The 19,584-nt window shown below is 48.4% G+C and overlaps 1 protein-coding gene across 1 annotated transcript in view; it reads right to left on the minus strand.

Annotated features, from left to right (window-relative positions):
* Positions 1 to 214: 214 nt before the first annotated feature.
* LOC126518011 (uncharacterized) overlaps positions 215 to 19,584 on the minus strand; it is a 29,496-nt gene continuing 10,126 nt past the window's right edge. Inside the window, exons 9-25 of the mRNA XM_050167852.3 lie at positions 19,075 to 19,314; positions 18,208 to 18,425; positions 16,870 to 16,961; positions 15,422 to 15,546; positions 13,246 to 13,413; positions 11,930 to 12,047; positions 10,982 to 11,222; positions 9,734 to 10,025; positions 8,742 to 8,951; positions 7,776 to 7,963; positions 7,084 to 7,276; positions 5,706 to 5,843; positions 4,882 to 5,076; positions 4,112 to 4,409; positions 3,074 to 3,234; positions 1,897 to 2,157; positions 215 to 973 (exon numbers count right to left, since the gene is read on the minus strand). Coding sequence (XP_050023809.2) covers positions 371 to 973; positions 1,897 to 2,157; positions 3,074 to 3,234; positions 4,112 to 4,409; positions 4,882 to 5,076; positions 5,706 to 5,843; positions 7,084 to 7,276; positions 7,776 to 7,963; positions 8,742 to 8,951; positions 9,734 to 10,025; positions 10,982 to 11,222; positions 11,930 to 12,047; positions 13,246 to 13,413; positions 15,422 to 15,546; positions 16,870 to 16,961; positions 18,208 to 18,425; positions 19,075 to 19,314 — 3,741 coding nt within the window. The 3' untranslated portion in view covers positions 215 to 370. The remainder of the gene's footprint in view (positions 974 to 1,896; positions 2,158 to 3,073; positions 3,235 to 4,111; positions 4,410 to 4,881; positions 5,077 to 5,705; positions 5,844 to 7,083; positions 7,277 to 7,775; positions 7,964 to 8,741; positions 8,952 to 9,733; positions 10,026 to 10,981; positions 11,223 to 11,929; positions 12,048 to 13,245; positions 13,414 to 15,421; positions 15,547 to 16,869; positions 16,962 to 18,207; positions 18,426 to 19,074; positions 19,315 to 19,584) is intronic.

A 19,584-nucleotide genomic window follows, 5' to 3' on the forward strand; every position in this document is an offset into this window, starting at 1 on the left:
GCAAGCTGCTGTTATGGGTTCTTCTAGAATCTGCAGAAGCGGAAACACTAAAAGGAGTCTTTCCAAAACTCCCTTTGTCTGTTCGGCAGTGAACTACTTAAATGTAAGCGAAAACGAAGAGGTGCAGAAGAAAGTGGTGCCAATGTTAAATGAATGTCGTGGTCAAATGTAATACCACATCGACAGCATCAAAAGCGACGATTCGTCAAAAAACTTGTTCTCTGTCAAACCGAGTTTGAGTTTATTTTCCAAAACAAGTGAAATACACGCAAGAATCAAGTTTGGTCTTGTAGATGAACATAGCGACGCCACGTTGCGCCTGAAACCTATTTTTTGAAGTGATATTACTGTGTCTTAAAAAACAAATATGCTAACCTTCGCGCTGGAGGCTCGGGCTGTACGGGTAGTGTTCGCGGCTGGGAGGGTACTCGTGGTGGGTCGGGTACTTGTAGTGGGTCGGGTACTCGTGGTGGGTCGGGTACTCGTGGTGGGTCGGGTACTTGTGAGTTGGGTACTTGTGAGTTGGGTACTTCTGGTGGTGCGTAGGGTACTTGTGGTGGGTTGGGTACTCTTCGTGGCTGGGGTACTTGTGGTGAGTTGGGTACACTTCGTGGCTGGGGTACTTGTGGTGGGTTGGGTACTCTTCGTGGCTGGGGTACTTGTGGTCGGTAGGGTACTCCTTGTGGCTCGGATACTTGTGGTGGTGGGACGGGTACTTCGAGTGGCTGGGGTACTCGGGGTGCGACGGGTAGCCGGCTTCGTATCCCACGGGCTTCTTCAGTTCCTCGAGGTAGTGGAGAGGGTAGACGGGAACCAGGGGCTCCTTGCACTGGGGAAGGCCGAAGCCGTAGCTAGCCACGAACTCGGAATAGTTGGACACGAGGTAGTTCTCGGGAGTGACGAACTCGTGGTACGGCTCATTGTCGTAGTTACTGCAGAGACCGCAGGTCTTTCCCTGGTACAGCGGGTTCACCTACAGGGATGGAACAACGAAACCGCTTTAGTCTTTGCAGTGTTTCCGAGCGCGCCGTAAAAGTGCATCCAATTGAGTTTACTTATCAGGAGGCCTGACTTTTGAACTAGTTGGTCTTGCATAATAACTATGGTAAGTTAACGTTTTTACATATGCTTGCATCTACTAATTGCTTTTGGTATTCCGAGGGATTATGCCATCGGAATAGTTTCAAACGAGGAACAACCACCGCTATCACTAGCCTAACTCGTAAGTGGCACGCGAAAGTTGGCGAAGCGAAATGAGCGCAGTTGTTTACATTAGTTTCTAAGTAATTCATCTACTTCTTACAGAATTAAAGTACGGTCGTCCTTCGAAGACAGATTTCTTCTTGAAGGTTTACTTGGGACCTTTAATCTGTCCCTTTTGCGGAAAATAGAACATTGAGGAATCATTATTGGAGATACAGAATCATTACAATTCATCGTAATTAAATGGTTCTCAAGGACCGCACACATTGCAAAACGTGTGTTTATTTATATTCTCCATTTGTTTCCGCCTATTGATCCTTCGCACACTGTAGACGCCCATTTTAAGTTGACTCCAAATCTATTCAACCACAAAGCATTTGGCGCTGTATTTACCCGTGCGGCATTGAAGTGCAAATTATGGTTGACGTCCACATTATTGTTTGTGGTACTAGTTAGCAGTAGTAGTAGTTGTATTATTATTATTATTATTATTATTATTATTATTAGTAGTAGTAGTAGTAGTAGTAGTAGTAGTAGTAGTAGTAGTGGTGGTGGTGGTGGAAGCAGTATTTGCAGCCGCACCAGATTTAGTAGTACGCACGGACTAAGATGGATCTGAGCACAGTAACAGCATCGATCTTGAAGACGGTTCTCCAAATCACGGCTGCGAGAGAACCTGGAAAAGAGTCTCACCCAAACGAAGAAGTTGACGCCGTCGAACAGCAGCTTGAAGGTCTTGAGCGAGGTGGTGAGCTCGACAACGGGCGGGTCGTGAGGTCCGCTGGTCGGGTACACGGTGACGAGCAGTTTGCGGTCCCACTTGTAAGGCAGCACGACGTCCTGGGTGGCGTTGGCAACGTAGTAGGTGCCGTTGACCGTCAGCAGGACTTCGGCCTTGTACAGGTCGGGCGGCGGAAGCTCCACCACGGTCGGACCCAGCTGGACGATCAGCTTCTGCAAGTGGCCAACCATACGAGCAAGGGGGTCTCAGAAAAACACTATACTGTACTTTCCAGAGCTAATCAATTCGAGGTCTCCGTACATGGTGCTAACTTGAGCAGAAACATTAATGGAACGTCTTGAGGGACTAACTGGTTCTTGGTTATCGCGAAAAATTAGTGCGTAAGTGGTAGAGGTACTGCACAAAGCGACACACGCAACAAGCATGAGCGCAGAAGCACTAAACAGAATGAACGTAAAGGGACAATTGGTAAGGAACCATTAATGTTCTTTTTTGTCCTTAGGGGTCTGGGAAATGGATCTGTGCTTTTATTTCCGCGTTGCTTTTCAAGTTAAGCCGAAACTGTCGAGAAGGGTCACGCACGAAACTTACGCCAATGAAACCTTTTAGCCTATCGTTGTCGATTCAACAGCATTTCAATCTTGGTGGCCTCCTAAAGAGCGTGCAACTCGGTTGTCAAAGATGCGTTGACACCACTCCTTGGCAAAGTACTTAACTCGACGGTCCTGCCTTGATCAGAATCAGGCACGTAAGTGGAAGTAACCACATCTGGCCCAGAGTGGGACAGTCTCGCTACCCCCATTGCCCAACTTAAGTAAGCATACTGCAAGTTTAAGCGCAATAAACTGGGACATAGGTACACAGGGTACGACACAAGCACTCCGTCTGTCGCTATATTTTTGTATTTCACTTGTAGTATGTCATATCAACAAGGCCGACTTTCTACCCTTCTCTAGATAGGCATCGTTAGGCGCTCAAAAGAACATTTCCTCCTGTCGTGAAAAAATATGACTTGACCTTCTGCCGAAGAAAGCTATCGCTTTAAAATCTCTGCATTGATCTGGTAATTTCTCACGAAGCTTGCCCAGGCGACGTTGCGTATTAATGGAAACTGAGTAGATTTGTCACCTTGGTTCCAACGGCGAGGTCAAGAGGCTGAGCAACGACGGCGAAGTCGTGCTTGGCACTGCAGTCGCTGGTGACGAGGTACTTGCAGTGAGGCCTAACCTCCAGCGGGAAGCTCACGTTGTCGTAGGTGCGGACCCAGTGCTTGCCCACGCTGCATGGCTCTGCGAAGAGCGTGAGGTAGAAACGTTTACTTCGAGGCCACCCACTGAAGGGCTCACGCGTAGGGATCAAAGGGCCTCGTCGTAGCCACTACGCTCCCGTGTGGCAACACAATTTTGATTTGCCCACCGTCTGCCGGTAGTTGAAAGAACAAACACCTTGTGGCCATCCTCGACATAAGAGAGGCGACTTTATTCGGACGCTCCTGAGATTCACAGGAATGGCGGACACCATGTACCATCTGCGAGCCCAAATAAGCAAGTTTGCATGTCCGTCTAAACTTCTGACTCGGTTTAACTGTTGCTGTGCTAACTTATGTCATATTGAGTTTCCGTTAGTGCCCTCTTTGCGCTTCGGAGGCCGCAATATCGGAACAACTTTAGTTGGTACAGACCACCTGACATTCGGCTGCCGCTTCGCTATCACAATTGGCTGGCGGGTACTGTGCCGTTATATAGTTCAAGGTCTGCTTTGTACTTGCGAACCAAGTTTTGCGTGACGCCAGAGTATCCATTACTAAACTGTCTTAGATACATTGACTGATTTTTTTCTTTAAGTAGGCCTTCGGTTTTAACTTGCTGCCAGTAACGAACGCCTTCATAAATATATTTTCTGCACTATTTCTCGTTCTTTCCTAGACTTCAGCTTTTCGTTTAACCAAAAAGTTCTACAAAGTGCGGTAAGATGCTGCTTGCACATCTCGTTCTCGTGTATCCCTAAATTCTTCTCTCTCGTTCCTTGGCTAACGTATAACCCAATGAATGGTTTTGTTAGCAATTTCGTCGATTACGTTCCATTGCCTTTGCATGCCCGGTGGCGCCGTCACACTTTTCAATAGGCGACCGTTTTCGGCTTTTGATAGAAAGATGTTCCACTCACGGTGCGGGTAGCTCTTGAAGAGTCCGTGCTTGAGGCGGTCGTACACGGACAGCAGCAGGTTGGGAACAGAGTACTTCGACATCTTGAGTTCGTTGAGGACAACCTTTTCGCCGGGCAGCACCAGTTCACCGTAAGCCACGCTCACGTACGGGTTCACGTCAGTCTTGTTCAGCCTGAGCACGACCTCGTACTCTTCCTGCTGGGCGAACGGAAGGGCGTAGAAGCTGGCGTACGGGAACAGCTTGAACTTGAGGAACGAGAGGACCTTGAGTGCCAGGTTCTTCACCTTGGGGCTGACCTGTGGCGGTGGGAAACAATGCGATGTCACGAACCTTTTTCACTCGGACCGTTTGTGACCTGCTATACTTGTTTAGTACACCAGTCGAAAAATTCACAAATAACCCGGAAAGCTGTTCAGTTGCTGTAATTATCAACAAGGATAGCATGTGCGCGACGAAACATCATTAACGGGGAAGCGTCGCTTCCTTGCAGCAATGCTGTTTGGCAGCATGCAGTTCTCCCTTGGTCATTCCAGAGGCTCTGGACTTTAAGATCTTTCAACATTGTTGAGCAAGCGGTGCCAGCTTCAATTCGTCGTGCACCTGGCTTTTGCACTCTCATTATGAGTGCGGTAGCAGTCACAGGACTTATCGCCGCACTTCCCAGAAGGTTTTTATCATTTCACGCAGCACCATGTGGTGGGCTCACTGAAAGTTATCGGGCTCAATGCACCGCACAGGGCAGGTGGGGATTGTTTTCGAGATGCATACCTGCGGGGGCACCTTGAAGGCGACAACCTGCTTGTTGAGGTGAGCGTCGAAGACGGTGGCCAGGTTGCAGGCGTAGCTGACAGTGTGACCGGCATGCTGGTCGGCCAGACACTGGGGCACGAACCAGTGCAGCAGGGGAGTGGCGTCGTATGCGTGCAGGCCCAGGAGCTGATCCTCGGTCTTGGTGGCGTTGTACTGCGAACGGCACGTTGACTCGTGTCACTCGTCTCGTTCCGATAAGCAAGTTCACGAGTGCACGCCGCGCTTACGAATTGGCTTGCGCGGGCTGTCTGGAAACTGCAGACTGCAGCTATCGGTCGGCTTCGAGTGAACGTGCGGCGGAGTTTCTGAGCTGCTCTCCTGGTGCGCCGAAGATGTAGATGGGGCAGCAAGACTCTACTCGTCACACTAAGGCCGTCCTAAGCTCCAGATAGGTCCTGGTTAATCGGATCCTTGCTCACAGCTAAGTATTCTTGTGCGATATATTAGCTATTTCTTTTAATAGTTCGAGAAAAAGCGCTCACGAAGCCGCATCACAGATTTCGATGCGAATGCCCGAACTTCCCGTGTGGCTGTGATGAGCGTCCACACCCGGTTGCCAGTGAGCGTTCACGAGGTAAGGCGAACCCTTGCTCGGCGTGGAAGAACTCAGCAGGCCCCCATATCGCGTTACCCTTTCTTTATATATGTACATATCCGCGTATTTAACGACAGCCACTCATGTGAAACTAGTGCACGAGATGGAGACTTTTTCGCGAAGTCAAGCGCAAAAAACGAGGCACGTTTCGAACAAAGTTTTCGCGCTTTTGCTGCAGTGGACTTACGGTGACAACGAAAGGCTCCGGCTCGTCGCCGTAGGTGAGGTACAGGGTGGCGTTGATGAGGTCGTTGCCCAAGTAGGAAGGCACGTACCAGAAGGGGCTCGGGGGAACGGGGCTCGACACGTTCAGGAAGACAGACACCTGGAAAGGCCAAAAAAAGAGGAAAGAATGAAACCGAGTGTCTAAGTTTCTTGTGCGCAGCGAGATGTCTTAATCCTTGCTGCGTTGTAGTGTGAAACAATTGAGCCACAAGTACCCTACAGCATGTCACAAAACAACGGAGTAATGTTTCGTGAATGGATACACCCTAAATACGAGTTTCAGTCCTCGTTGTTTTACCTCAACAACCAGTTTTCCTGATTTACAATCTTTCTCGTGGCATCTCTTCGGCCTTCACCCTAACGCAAGCACTATCACGTGAGACTGGAGACGTCCCTCCGTGATTAATCTGCAACGAGCGCTATTTGCACTTTTTTATGATGCTATTGGAACGCAATTTACGTTCCGCATTATAATAGTTCTCATCTACACTACGTCATATTCAATTTGCCTTGAAAAGCTCGAGCACTCATGACCAGTGCTCCTCACCAAGTATGCTCGGCCGACAAAGCATGGCCCCTATTTATTTTATTTATAGGGCTGTCGCTCTGGATAGTCATCTGCACATGACTGAATTTTCATGCGTACGGTCCTAGGCTAACTTTGGTCTTGCGAAGCGTAGGGCTCCGCAAACAATGTCGTATAAAGTATATCGGCACTATTGTATTGTTCTATAAAAGTATTCACCTGCTGGGGGGAGGCTGCTCATATTGTTTTGCTTGAGGGTATAGTTCTTATGATGAAACCAAAGAACGGAAGCATAAAATCTTTTCTGAAACATTTAGTATATCACGAAGGTATGAATTCTTTACAAAGTACTTAAAGACATGGGAGTAAAGGTATACGAACGTAGTGCGATATCCCCCTTTCTCCGACTTCATTACTTTCCCGAAACCATCACAGCTAAGTTCCCTCTGCTCTTCCTGTGAGGTGAGCTTGCCCCACTGTTGCTGAGTTGTTGAAAGCGCTTAAAGCGGCACCAAGCATTCCCAGATTTCTCGCATAAAATTCACTGAGTACACGAATAAATGCAGCAGCGCACACTGAGCTAGCTTGCTATGCGAAGCTGGGCTTTACACTTCAATTGGTGCGTCAAGGGCTTTCAAAATATACCACACAGCCGCTCTGCTGAGTGGTACCGAAGTCTGGAGCAAACCCTTGCAAGATCCACGCATGAAATTCTGCTGCATCTCGACGGGATGTCTATAGAAGTCAAAAAAAAAAAAAAGCTCGCGGAACGTCGGAATATTTTCTACGGTGTCTGTTGTGAAGGAAGACTCACCAGGGGCTTGGTGAGGGTCTTGACGTCGACGTAATAGTGCTTGAGGGTCTTGTTGAGCGAGTGGTGGTAGGCGAGGTCCAGCTTGGTCAGCTTCTTGACGGTGCCTTCCAGCTTGCCTTCCAGTGTGACGTTGAGCACGTGCTTCACAAGGGTCTTGTTCCACAGGTGCGTGTACTCCGGGTAGTATTCAGAACTGCTCTCGACGAGATTGGAGAAAAGTTGCAATATATGTTAAAAACTCCCTCAACGTATTGACTGATTGATTGATTGATTGATTGATTGATTGATTGATTGATTGATTGATTGATTGATTGATTGATTGATTGATTTTTATGGCCCAACGACCAGAGATGGTCAGAGAGCGCAAGAAATGGTATGATGTAGTCGATGGTGTGGTCAATGTCAAAGGGTGTATGGGATGCGGCTGCATAGTGGCCTTAACGTGCAGGCACACTGAATGTGGCAAATTAGTCCTGAGGAAATTTGCTGGGTTGCGGAAATTTCTCGAAAAGAAAACTTGCCATCCACCTGACAGTAGCACGAAGCAGATTCCACATCCCTGCGGATTTCCGCAGGCCTGATTTGCTATATTTCGGTGGCAGTTGCCGGTTCGTGTCTGCTTCTTTTCGCCATTGGTATGTATTTGTTTTCGTGATTAGAATATCAACTATGACTTTAATAAATGTACCCACCTGTCTTCTTCTTCGTAGACCGCGTAGGTCGGGGGTCTAGGTGTGACGTGCTCGGAGAGCATGTGCTCGTAGGACGTCTCCTCCTGGTTCTCGTCGTAGGCGGAGGTCCTGGCCGTGGTGTAGACCTTCTTCAGAGTGGTCTTCATCAGGTAGTCCAGGTTGTTCTCGTACTTGAAGGTGGCCACCCACTGTATTGTAAGTCGAAGCGTGGATGCTTAGCAAAGCCGGTTACAATACGGAAACCTGGCGGTTACTACGCAGTTGAGTAAACCACCTCCGGTAAACCTAGACGCCAGCAACGTGCAGTGAATAGCGGTTGCAGGTGGGCTTGTTTTTAAGGGCTCTCAATAGATCAAACTTTAAAAGACAACTATATCGTGCGGTTTAACGTGCCAAGATCACAATCTGATTACGAGTCACACTGTAGTCGGGAACTCCTGAATAACTCTGAACACCTGGAGTTCTTTAATGCGCACCTAATTCCAAGTGCACCAGCAAACTCAGTCTAAGCGATTTTGCTGCTTCGTTGCCTCTGGCTTCATTTGGTACCAAAACCGAAATCTCCAACCTGTAGACGATTCTTATGAGGATATCTGGTGCAAACAAGTCCCATCTTCTTTACTCAGACATACATCCCCATTTGTCCCCATTTATCACTATCTCTTTCCACGCAGCTAGTTCGCCGTAGTCGTAATGAAAATAAGACACTTTCCAATAGACATTAGCGTGTCTTCGATGAAGAAACGCGCCCGGAGATGTTTACTTGCAGTAACCGATATGGTCTTGTTTATATTAAGTTGGCACAGCGTGTGGAGGTGCTCATTTTTTCCCACGTCATCGGCACGCGTGCTCAGCCGCGTCATCCTGAACATGCGCGGTGGTGCCGTCGTACTGGTCTCGCATTCCTTGTTGCCTGCCTTTCTCCAAACTGGCTGATCGCACACCTGTTAGGCGTACGCGACTCACCTCGCTGACGGGGTCCTTCTCGTAAGGCTTGACGTTGATCCTGAGCAGATGTTGCTTGCTTGCTTGGTGGGACAGGTACTGGAGGAGCTTGGGCATGCGCTCGGAAGACAAGTGGTACAGCTTTCCGTACAGCGGCAGAGGAGCGAACGGACCGTGGCTGACGGCGTCAACCTCCACGTCCACGACCTTGGTCTCGTAGACGCGGTGGTACTGCGAAAGTGACCGAAAAGCTGCTGTGGTCTACTATGTTCACCGTGTATATATGTCAACAGTGTATATATATACACACACACAATGGAACTGACGGTGGTCTGCTCTGGACCACCGCCAGTAGCACTTCGCTTCTGGAAGAGGCAGGGTGTGTGCCGAGGGAGCTTCTCAAAAACACTTTGCAATGTGGTGAATGCAGTTTAAATCATGGACCCGGGACTTCAAATAGGTGCGATGTAATGTTAAGACATTTCTCTTGCATTTACCGCTAAATATCCACTGACTTTTTTTCTTTTTCTCAATTTTATCCAGCGCATAGGGTCTTACCTCTTACTTCCTTTGTACGTAGGTATCATACTTTCCTTCTCTGCAAAGCTACCAGGTCACTCTGTGCGTGAGCAGTTGTGCTCAGGCGTTCCCGTGCGCAATCGCCTGACAGCAGACCTGGTAACACCTACCAGCGACGTTCGTTAATAAGCTGCGAACTTCCTTCAGAGTGAAGTGCTTCCTCGCAAGGACGCTCTCTACAGGGCGCGTAGGCGAAGAGGTGAGCTGAGCCAGATTGTAGACACCCGTGATTTCGCTCACGACTTGCACTTCCCAACAGCTGTGCATAGCGTTTCACCGGCGCCGTGCTGTCTTGCGGGCCACGACCGCGAAAATTTCGACGCAAGTTATTGCCGTTGTTAAGCAAACCTCCAGGCCACGCGACGCTGCGGAGATTGTAAATTTTGTAGCGAAATGAGTTTCCGGTTGTGTGATTGGCTAGAGTGTACACGCACCACGAAGGGCTTCACGATGGTGTCCATGACCTTCTTGGGGTCGACGGCGGGCTTCTCGAGCAGGAGGAACGGGCTGACAGTCTCCACGACGTGCTCGGTGCTGACGGCGCTGAGCAGGGCGGGGCCGAAGGTCGGCTTAACGGCGACCTTGACCTTCTTCTCGTACTTGTTGTAGCCTAGGGAGAGGTGAGTCTTGAAGTGCAGGTGCTTGACGCTGGTGTGGACAACGCTGGGGGACTCCTCGGTCAGCTCGGCGGGCACGAACACTCGGTGTTGCTTGACGCTCAGGACGCTGTGGTCAAGAAAAGAAAGAGAAGCGGTGGGCACGCTCGGATTGATGCGACTATGTGCGGCTTAGAGTCATGGCTTCCTGCCTCTAGTCACGCTTCTGATATGCCATGAGGCCCGTTTCACTATGAAAAAAAAAAAAAAAAACTCGCGCACCCATAGAGAGACTATTTCGGCGACAGAAACTTGGCGTTGGCATAGTCTACTACTACATGTGCTGGCTATAATTTGTTTATGTGGCATGGAACTTGGTACGGGTGAACTTCAGTATGTACTGGGTGGTGCAGTTGGTGCGGTGCTCATTTTCTACAGCGTGTACACATCAGGTACTGTGCTTAAAGCTTAATACACATGTTAAGCTGATGCTCACTTTGTTCTATGCCATCCTTCATATTTTTTTCCGTATTGAGCGAAAGCTCTTTTTGTTTGGGCCTCGAAAGTTTGCCACATGTATTAACGGATGCGTAAGTACTTAAACAGCTTGTTGCTTAATTGTGCGCGCAGCAGTCCGCGTGGTGTGTTAGCTATAGCTTGACATTCGCTACATTTGCTCCTCTGTCTGGTTTGATTTTGTCAAGAGCTTGATTTTCATCTGTCACGCAAATGCATCGCAAAAAAAAATCTTTTTTTTTCTGTCTGGGATGCGTATTGATTTGGTGAACAGCATTATTAATCTGCCGCTCCGTAGATAGCGTCATCATAAGGTTCCTAACGTGTACACCTTTTGTGCGAGGCATAAAGTTATTGTTTGCGACGGTATACGTTTCACGTTTGCTTCTAAATCGATTCTTCCCTCCTAAGAATCACCCAACTCGAACACGATTGCATGAAACTGTTGAAGGGAGTACGCGCCCCGAATGCACCAACTTTGACAAACAATGTCGGCAGAATTAGCATCCCGTCGTGGCACAGGGAAACGAAAAAAAAAACAGGCAACTGAACCGCCGACTGGCCACTTACAGGGGCTGCACGGTTCCGGTGACGTTGAGGGTGACGGGCAGGAGAGAGTCGACTGTGGTGTCGACCTGCAGGGAGACATCCTTGAGCTTCAGGGACACAACGATCGGGTGCAGGACGGTCTGAACCACGGGCAGACCGACGACGGTAGGCTCGACGTGGGCGACCTTCTTGGGCAGCAGCACGCGCACGAGATGCGTGGTCAGCGGGCCAGTGGTGGCGGCCTTTTGGGCGAGCTCCACCACTGCAAGAGCGGCAAGCGGAACGGGGTTGGTTGCAGCTGACGCGAACCCCTACTGCTTTGCCTGTGGTTCTATCTGTGTTGTGCAAGCGATTCGTTTAAGAGGTAAGGTCGTCTGGGTCGGGAGCTGCGGGAGGCTTGCGATATTCAAGTGGGGCCTAGCTTCACACGCTGCCAGCATGTGTGGCCCGTGAGCAAGTCTTAGTTCACAGGTTTAATCGTCTCATACTACTATTGCTCAGTCGCACCTGTGCACCAGACGCATTACCTCTTCAGTTATCTCGTAAAAGCCATAGTTTTACGGCGTGGTGTTGTTTTTGCATGCGGTTTGCTGCACGCGTACTCAATGAGAAAAAAAATATCTTGGTGGTTACAGCTACCTAGTTACCGGCTGTGCGACTCAACCACTGGGCAGCAGACATAAAAAGAAAATGTTCGAGGATGACGAGTAAGTGTTTGCTGTTTTCAGCGGAATTGTAAAGCATCGTGGAAGGAGCGGTAATGTTCGCTTCGTGTTATCGCGTCCTGTTTTCATTGCCATTTGTGGAGTATCGCAACCGATTCTATTCCATGCCTTCGATGACGGATTCGTTTAATTCGCCTCATCAGATGGACACCTAGCCATTTAGGACACTGCTTTAACATGTAGTCATATCCGCATTCTTTGTCCTGCTCGCGGGTTTCTAAACCTTTGCTGCAAGGCCTCTTACGTTCGTTCTTGAGCTGCTCAAACAGCTCCTTGTCCAGGGGCAGCACAGCGTCTCCACCGAGGAACTTGGCGAACAGCACGGCCTTGGGGGACTCAACCTGGCGAGTCTTAAGGTTCAGCTGAAAAAGAACGTCGTTGAGAATCAGCTGCTGGCGGTCGTGAATGATCGTCGCCCGAGTAATCAGAGCCGATTCTTTCATTTTTACAATGATAGCAGTGTTGCGAGGCGGGAGCAGGCACAATCGTAATTGTTTTTTTTTTTTTTTCAAAACACATATACGCTTGGCAGGAAAGGGAAAGTCAGGAGCACCGGATGGGGCACAACGCCTGCCAACTCTTAAGAAAGGATTTATTTATTTATTGATTTGTAGCGTTTATTGGCGCAAGGGCCAGATGTGGCCAAAGAGCGCCAAGCCGATGATTCGTGCTTCTCAATGATGTTCTTAAGAAAGGAGGAGACAGAAAGGTAGAAATGGAAGATAGGAAGAAGGGGAGGAAAGCAATATTAAGCTGGACAAATGTCACAGAATGAAGCAGAACACACACAGCGCAGGTCACGCTACGAAAGAATGTAAAAACTAGAAGAAATGGTGTCTGAGGTCATGTCATTTGAGAATAGAAAAAATGCTACAAACGTGCGCCCAAGTTAGTTGCTTCTAAGAAAAGTAAGGAGAGCGTGATGTGCCGAGATCGCGTAGAGACACGTGAATGCAGCCACGAAGAACGCTGAAGCCGACATTTTAAAATACGGCGACGGAAGCTCTGGCAGTGACAGCACAGTTTCGTCCCTCGTTGTCTCTACAGTATGCTTGTCCTGGTCTTTCTCAACGCGACGCGAGCCGCGCCAGTGATGGAGCAAGCTAACGTGGCCCGGCAAACGCGCCCACGCGCCGCTTCAAGTTGGCGACATGAAGGACGACTGTACAGGTGACGGGCCTTGGTACTCGGGAGCAGTACCCCAAGCGGCATCCAAAAGCAGTCGTGGCATTCAGTAAGCGCTAGGATAACGCGAACAACAGTTACGAATTCTATCCCATCCTCAGATTGCTGTCAGGTGACAGCTGTCGTCGAACGTAACCTATATAAGTCAGATCTCTTCACTAAACTGCAAACGCATCTTACTGTGAGAGTGTAGCGTTGCTTTCTTCAAGAGCGTACCTTCGTAGTAGAACGGCAGTGGCGCGTGCAAATCTAAAGCACGTTTCAGCGGCCAACGTTCAAGGCTCTTAGCGTGCACACTAATGGGATCTGAAAAGCCGCCGACCCTTTGCTTTAATATACGAGCGACTTGGACAAGACGCTCGCCGTGTCTCTTACCTCCTTGACAACGGAATACTTGGTGCTGGTTTCGTAGGAAGTCGTGTTGTAGGGGGACTTGACTTTCCTGGTGAAGGCCTCGGTGACACGTCTCAGGAACGTGGTCGTGCCCTCGGTAGAGAAGACCTCGCTAAGGAACTTCTCACCACCCTTCAGCAGGAGCTTGCCCTGGAATATGGCCAAAAAGAAATGCTGTGTCACAGAAGAGGCCACATTTGATATCAGTGCGAGTGGTTCCAACGGAGCTGAACGATAAAACGCTATGCTACTACAGGTGTAGCTCTTTACGCGCCGAAACGTCGATGCAAATAGCATTCTTGGCACACCCTGCAGTTTTCATTCCGGCTCTTTAGCTAGACCCACCTATCCCACCAAAAAGTATGGGCCGATCCCGGAGATGTTGCTGTGAAAAGAAAATTTAGACCTTTCGCGTGGGTGCGTGTTACCAGATATGTACCCGCTTTACGGAGAACCTTCTTTCACGCCAAGTTCGGTATGTGCCTCTGGGTATGTGCTGCTCTACAGTGAATCTGTTTGACGCCAAGTTGAAGTGAATGTGTATGTGCTGCTGCGCATGCGCGGACTTCACGGTGGCGGCACCTCGTGTCCGTAGGAAAGCGCTAGAGAGGAACTCGAATGCAGCACACGCCTCCTACATGACGCGTTTCGGCCATTCGCACACACTGACAGTCATCGTGGATGAGTTCCCCACGAATTTTTCCTACGACCAAAATTTGAGCGGACGTTTTAGTGCGCTTCGTCCTTGTGTCTCTTTTGTTTTTTCATCGCAGCTAGCATATTTAAGAAGCAGGGCACTTTTTAGGATTGTCGCACGGAGTTGTCGGAATTAACTGCCCGTGCACTGCATATACAGAGGAACAGGTTAAATTCAAGGGGACGCTGTCGAGAACGTCGTTATTTTTGCATCCCAGGTCGAAATTTGAGAAACCTCGTAAGTCTCGAACTCATGCACGTGGGACACCAGTGTACATTTTTAGAAAATAATAGTTAACCTATCTGCTAGTAGTTTTGAAAAGCACGTGCAGGAGAGGAAAATACCTCGAGCGCTTTCGCGCATGCACTGCGAAACGGCGGAAGTATTTCATTGCCTGACGCGCAAGCTGTTCAACTTTTCAACCGTTTACTGTCAGAATTTTCGTCGGAACGTTTTCGTGAATAAACAAGGTGTCGGTTCAGCAAATATCCTAAGGAATCGATTCTTTACGCAGTGGACCTTCAGCTCAAATGCTTGCTCGATGTAGACATTTCGAAAAGTGCCGACACACTATAATACATCGACTGCGCCTTGGGACAGCATACACCAAACATTTTTTACATCGCATAAAACGGGCTTACTCCCCGGCTTGCGCCTGTGGAAGCGACGATGAGGATGTTCGCTATCTACTCTCTGAATTCTCCATATACGCGACGCAAAGACGGCAGCTGGAACAAGAGCTTCACTCCATTGATCCTCACCGACCTTTCTCACTCTCAATATTGTTGGGCCCATGGCCATCGAAAATAGCACAGCGAAAAAGCATTGAACTCACTCGAACATTTTTACGAAGACACAGGCATCCTTAAGAAGTACTTGAGATCGCACTGAATAGACGCAAGATGTAACTACAAATTGATTATATTATTTGTAATTATTAGCGCTTGTATATTACGGGCTGCACTCATCTATATTCTGTGTATTCTAATCTGTTTATGTGCTCATCACAGTCGACATCACGGCCGCTTGTGAGTGTTTGTGACTGTTTACAAACTCATTGCGGTGCGACTTGCCTTTGCCTTCTATATTTATATGTTTGTGGATGTAGAGGACTTTGTGCTGTGGATTTTTAGCCCTATGATGCGGTTTCTTTCCATTTTCTTACTACACATATTTTTTATGTTGTTGTTTCTGCTATGTGAAAGGAGTAGCCGCCACCGTTACAGGGTGACTACATATCTTTCTTTTAATTTCACTTCCAAAAAGAGAAAAAAAGAAAGGTATCTACGCCACCGGCAGTAGGAAATACACTTTCAGCGTTTTGTTCTTCGGAGTAGTTCCTTGATAGAAGGTCTGTGATTTCAGTTTCTCGCGCGCCTGCATATGGTGAACGTTAGTGCTATTTAAATGGGATCCTTTAATTTTCCCTCTGTGACTTGAATGTGTATATGGGAGTCCTACCTCGAGCAGGGTCTGGACGTAAGGTCCGAGGTTGTACTTCAGTCCGGCGTGGAGATAAGTGGGGAAGTAGGAGACGTTGTTGGCCACGTGCTTGACGACGGACTCAAATCCGAGGTTCTTGGCGACTGCGAAAAGGAAAGCAAGAACGACGCTTTGTGACTTGGTCATCTTGACATTTGATTGCCCACCTAGTGCCCGACGTGCTTTTACGCGGAAAGAAAGCAATGATTTGTTTTGATCACGCCTAACCTTTTCTGGGCCAATGGTCCACAAAGTTTTGCAGGAAACATCCGCCATCGGGACAAACGAACAACAAAATTGCTCTCAGAAATGTGCCAGCAATGCTAATTGCATAATTTTGTCGACTTTATGCCGCAGATAAGTACGGATTTTCCTTTTACCTAACAAAGGGCCATGCGCGCGGCATTACTCTGGATTAGGACTTCTCGCCGCGCCTTTAAAGCCTTCTGCCTGATCCGTACCATCTGCCTCTGGTCGCACAAAAATTGTCTTCAAATAATCTGTGGCCACATTTTCCCACCATTACGGCAGTAAAAAAAAATATGGGGTTTTACGTGCCAAAACCACGATCTGATTATGAGGCACTCCATTATGCTCGTGAATTGAGAGAAGAATTACCGCATGCTGCTAGCACCTTGAGTTGGCAGTTCATGACAACCTTCGATTCGTTGCCAAAGACTCCAACGGGATTTCTTGTTTATTTCCCCCGTTATTTTTGTTGCCCGAATACACGTAATATAAAATTTTATCTTCATTGAAAGAAATTCGGATCAGAGATGGTTAATTAACAGCATAGCAGGGGAGAAGCGAAAATGATGGTATTGACATTTATCGCGCCTATTTCTCGCAGCGCTGTTTATAGTAGTCTTTGGTCATTGTTACAGCTGTTGCCCCTATTTCTAGCAATACTTGTAGCTTATTTCATAGGTTGACAGGGTACTTGAACATCCCGTTCAGATTTGCTGCATGAAATCATATATTATGTTTCTTCAGAAAATACTTATTCGTTTTTTCATTGTAGATATTACGATGGCGTTTTTAGTATATTGATTTCTAGCAATCCACATAGTCGGTAACGATAGCGACGTCATAGCTTATTGTTCTTAATGCCTTGCAGTGGTTCACTTGCGAAAACGTCATTTTTTCTGCTAGGTGCTTCCGTAAGAGGTACGCCATCTACGGCTTGGTCATTCTCACCGATAATTTATGGCATGCGAGTAAAGTCATGGTACTGGAAACCAGCCATCTCTCACGGTGTCTCTTAATCGACGTTTGGACTCGGGGTCTTGACAAGCAAATTCATACGCATGTTTCGAACTGAGCACGACTACGCCCGGCGGTATCGCCCCCCCTCCCCCCCGATTGCACGATTATGGCGCCTGTTCCACGTGCTTCGATGCCATCATGTGTCATAAATGCAAACTTACCGTCGTAGTAGGTCTTCTTGGCGTACGTGGAGTAGCGGGGACCGACGTTCAGAGCCTCGTAGTGCACAAAGACTCCACGGACACGGCTAGCACTGCGTAGGAGAGGACCACACTTATAGGCGCACGTTTGGCGAGCGCGTTACTTGTAGGCACCTAGCGCGTTACTTTCGTCTTGGTGCCAGGGATGTGCAAACAGCGTTTAACTGTGGGACTGTCGCGAAAGATCGCTTGTTCGTATACGGCTCTTCACAGGCGACGGCCTGTAAAGCCCGGAAATCTTCGTGAACCTGTTATAATGCGAAACACTGCATTGTGCGTTGCCAGCATCATTGATGACTTACTCACACCGGAGTGCGGTGTCTCGAGAGTGGCTCGCGCTCTGTTAATTTCACAAGCAGCAAGGGGAACAATTTGGCGCAGGAATGTCGAGTCCTAAAGTATAATGCATGACTGCAGAACAAGGGCTTACACGCGTAATGAACACCTGCGTCACACCGTTAAAACAGAACTATTGACTTCAACACGAAGTTTCCTAGGTGCTATATTGAAATGGGACTGAGACTAAGAGGTATTGCTTGATACACGAATAAAACGACCCCTACTGTCGCGTAATTAGTTGAATGTAGTTAACTAAAATTTCCCAAGCTATCGTTTACACTTGCTACCCAGGTCAAAAAAGCCACAGAAGAGTCATTGCCATCTCTGATTCAAGACGATTCGAAACATTAAAATGAAAGCAGCCGTTAGAGAGGCTGATGGGAATATGAGAATCATGAAGACTGCCTACGTTACTGTTGGTCGTTATCGGCGTTATCTTCCTTCGTTGATAATCGCGGCTGACGAACCGTGAGACTACCCTGAGCTAGCGTCGTCAAAAGAAACTAATTCTGGAGTTTAACACGCTAATACGGCAGTCTGATTATAGTAGGAGACTCCGGGTTAATTTTGACCACCTGGAGTTCTTTAACGTGCACTTAAATTTAGGCACAGGAGCGTCCTTGCAATTTTCCCTATCAAAATGCGGCCGGTGCGACCCGGATCGAACCCGCGACCTCGTGCTTAGCAGCCCAACACCATAGCCACTGCGCTACCGTGCAAGTGCACTGGCGTCGTTAATACCTTTAAATAAGCATGACAGTTCCTGCACAATTGCAATCTAAGTTCGTGATAACTACAGCTTTTAGCTTATGGTTTTTAGGCCGCGACTACTGCATTGTGTCTGCGCAAATTTAGTGTCTCTGTTTACCCCCTCTGTCCCCTTTGATTTGCCCTCCTCCCCCCCCCCCCTTCTACAAGGTGCAAGCGTGAAGTCGTATGCGAATGCGACAGGGTACTTACAGAACGTGGTTGGCCGGGTGCTTGTCCTTGAGGACAGACTTGAGGGCGGAGTACACGTAGCTCTTGAGCTCCAGACTACGGTCAAGCTTGACGACGAGGGACACCTGCTGCAGGTCCCACTTGGTGGGCACGGACTTGAGCCAGACGTCGAAGGCCAGGGTCCTCACGTCAACGGGTTCGCTGACGTTGAGCAGGACAGTACGGACCAGGGGGCTCACCTGAGCAGTGTGTTAGGCAAGCGTTCAATATCGTACTTATGGATGGCCGGAGCGGTCGCTCAACCGATGCTGATCGCGACAAATAATTCGCCAGACTTTCTATGCCGCACTGCGGTGACTCAGTGACATGCGTTAAGCGATCTATAGTACGAAGGCAGAAGGCATGATTCAACTAAACTTCCTCTGCGTGAGTGAGTGCTCAGCGAGGTAACAATTTAGGTAACAATGTCGGTATCTTTCGCAACACTGGCATCGGCATTATTGGCCGAGCTGCAGGAATTTCACAATCGTAGTGCCTGTGGGAGTTCTTGCTCAAAATGGCTCAAAGCACGAAGGGAAAGACACGAAAGAACTGACCAAGCGCTTATCCTGCTTTCATCTTGTCGTACTTGTCTCTTCGCACTTTCCTAACAATGAAGTTCTTCCTAAAAATTCGCTACAGCCGCGGCTGCATAATAGCTGAGCTTGTTTAGGACAGTCGAAAACCGGCAACGTTTGTGTTCGCATTTGGCGTCACAAGGAAAAATTTCATAGATGCAAGGGATTTTGAAGATGTTTTGTGCATTGCATTGAAATGTAACAGAAATGAAACGCGGTGTCCAATATTTTAGTTATCAACCTAACACTTGTACGTGTTTCATACACTGACCTCCTTGGGGAAGTACTCCACAACGTGACTGAGGGCGAGGAGGACAGCCTTCTTGACAAAGTAGACAGTCTCGTAGACTTCCTCTCCTTCCTCCACCAGCTGGTACAGGTTCTCGGCGGTGCCGTTCAGGTAGCTCACAAGCACGGGCAGCACTTCGGGCTTGGCGACCTTGCCAAGAGCGTTCAAGTAGCCGACCAGGACCTTGAAGTCCGTGGTGGTCTTCAGGGCCTCCTCAAGAACCTGCGACAGGTCGCATCAAAATAATGTTCAACTGTTCAGAAAGTTGAAAGCGTAAGGAGCAAAATGCGGGAAATATGGTTGGAACTTCCCATGGCCAGAGAACCACTATGACGAAACGACGAAATCAAATCTGGCTTAAGAAAACCGACGCTTTTGTGTGGCGCGTACATCGTTCTTGCAGGCCAGGCAAGCATTAAAAAAGTGGGCTTGTAAAGTTTTATCGCGTTGAGCGGAGCCTGTGCAAAGGAACGTTATTTTGTTTCAGCTATC

The sequence above is a fragment of the Dermacentor andersoni genome, chromosome 11, assembly GCF_023375885.2.
Source record: "Dermacentor andersoni chromosome 11, qqDerAnde1_hic_scaffold, whole genome shotgun sequence".
Taxonomy (NCBI): domain Eukaryota; kingdom Metazoa; phylum Arthropoda; class Arachnida; order Ixodida; family Ixodidae; genus Dermacentor; species Dermacentor andersoni.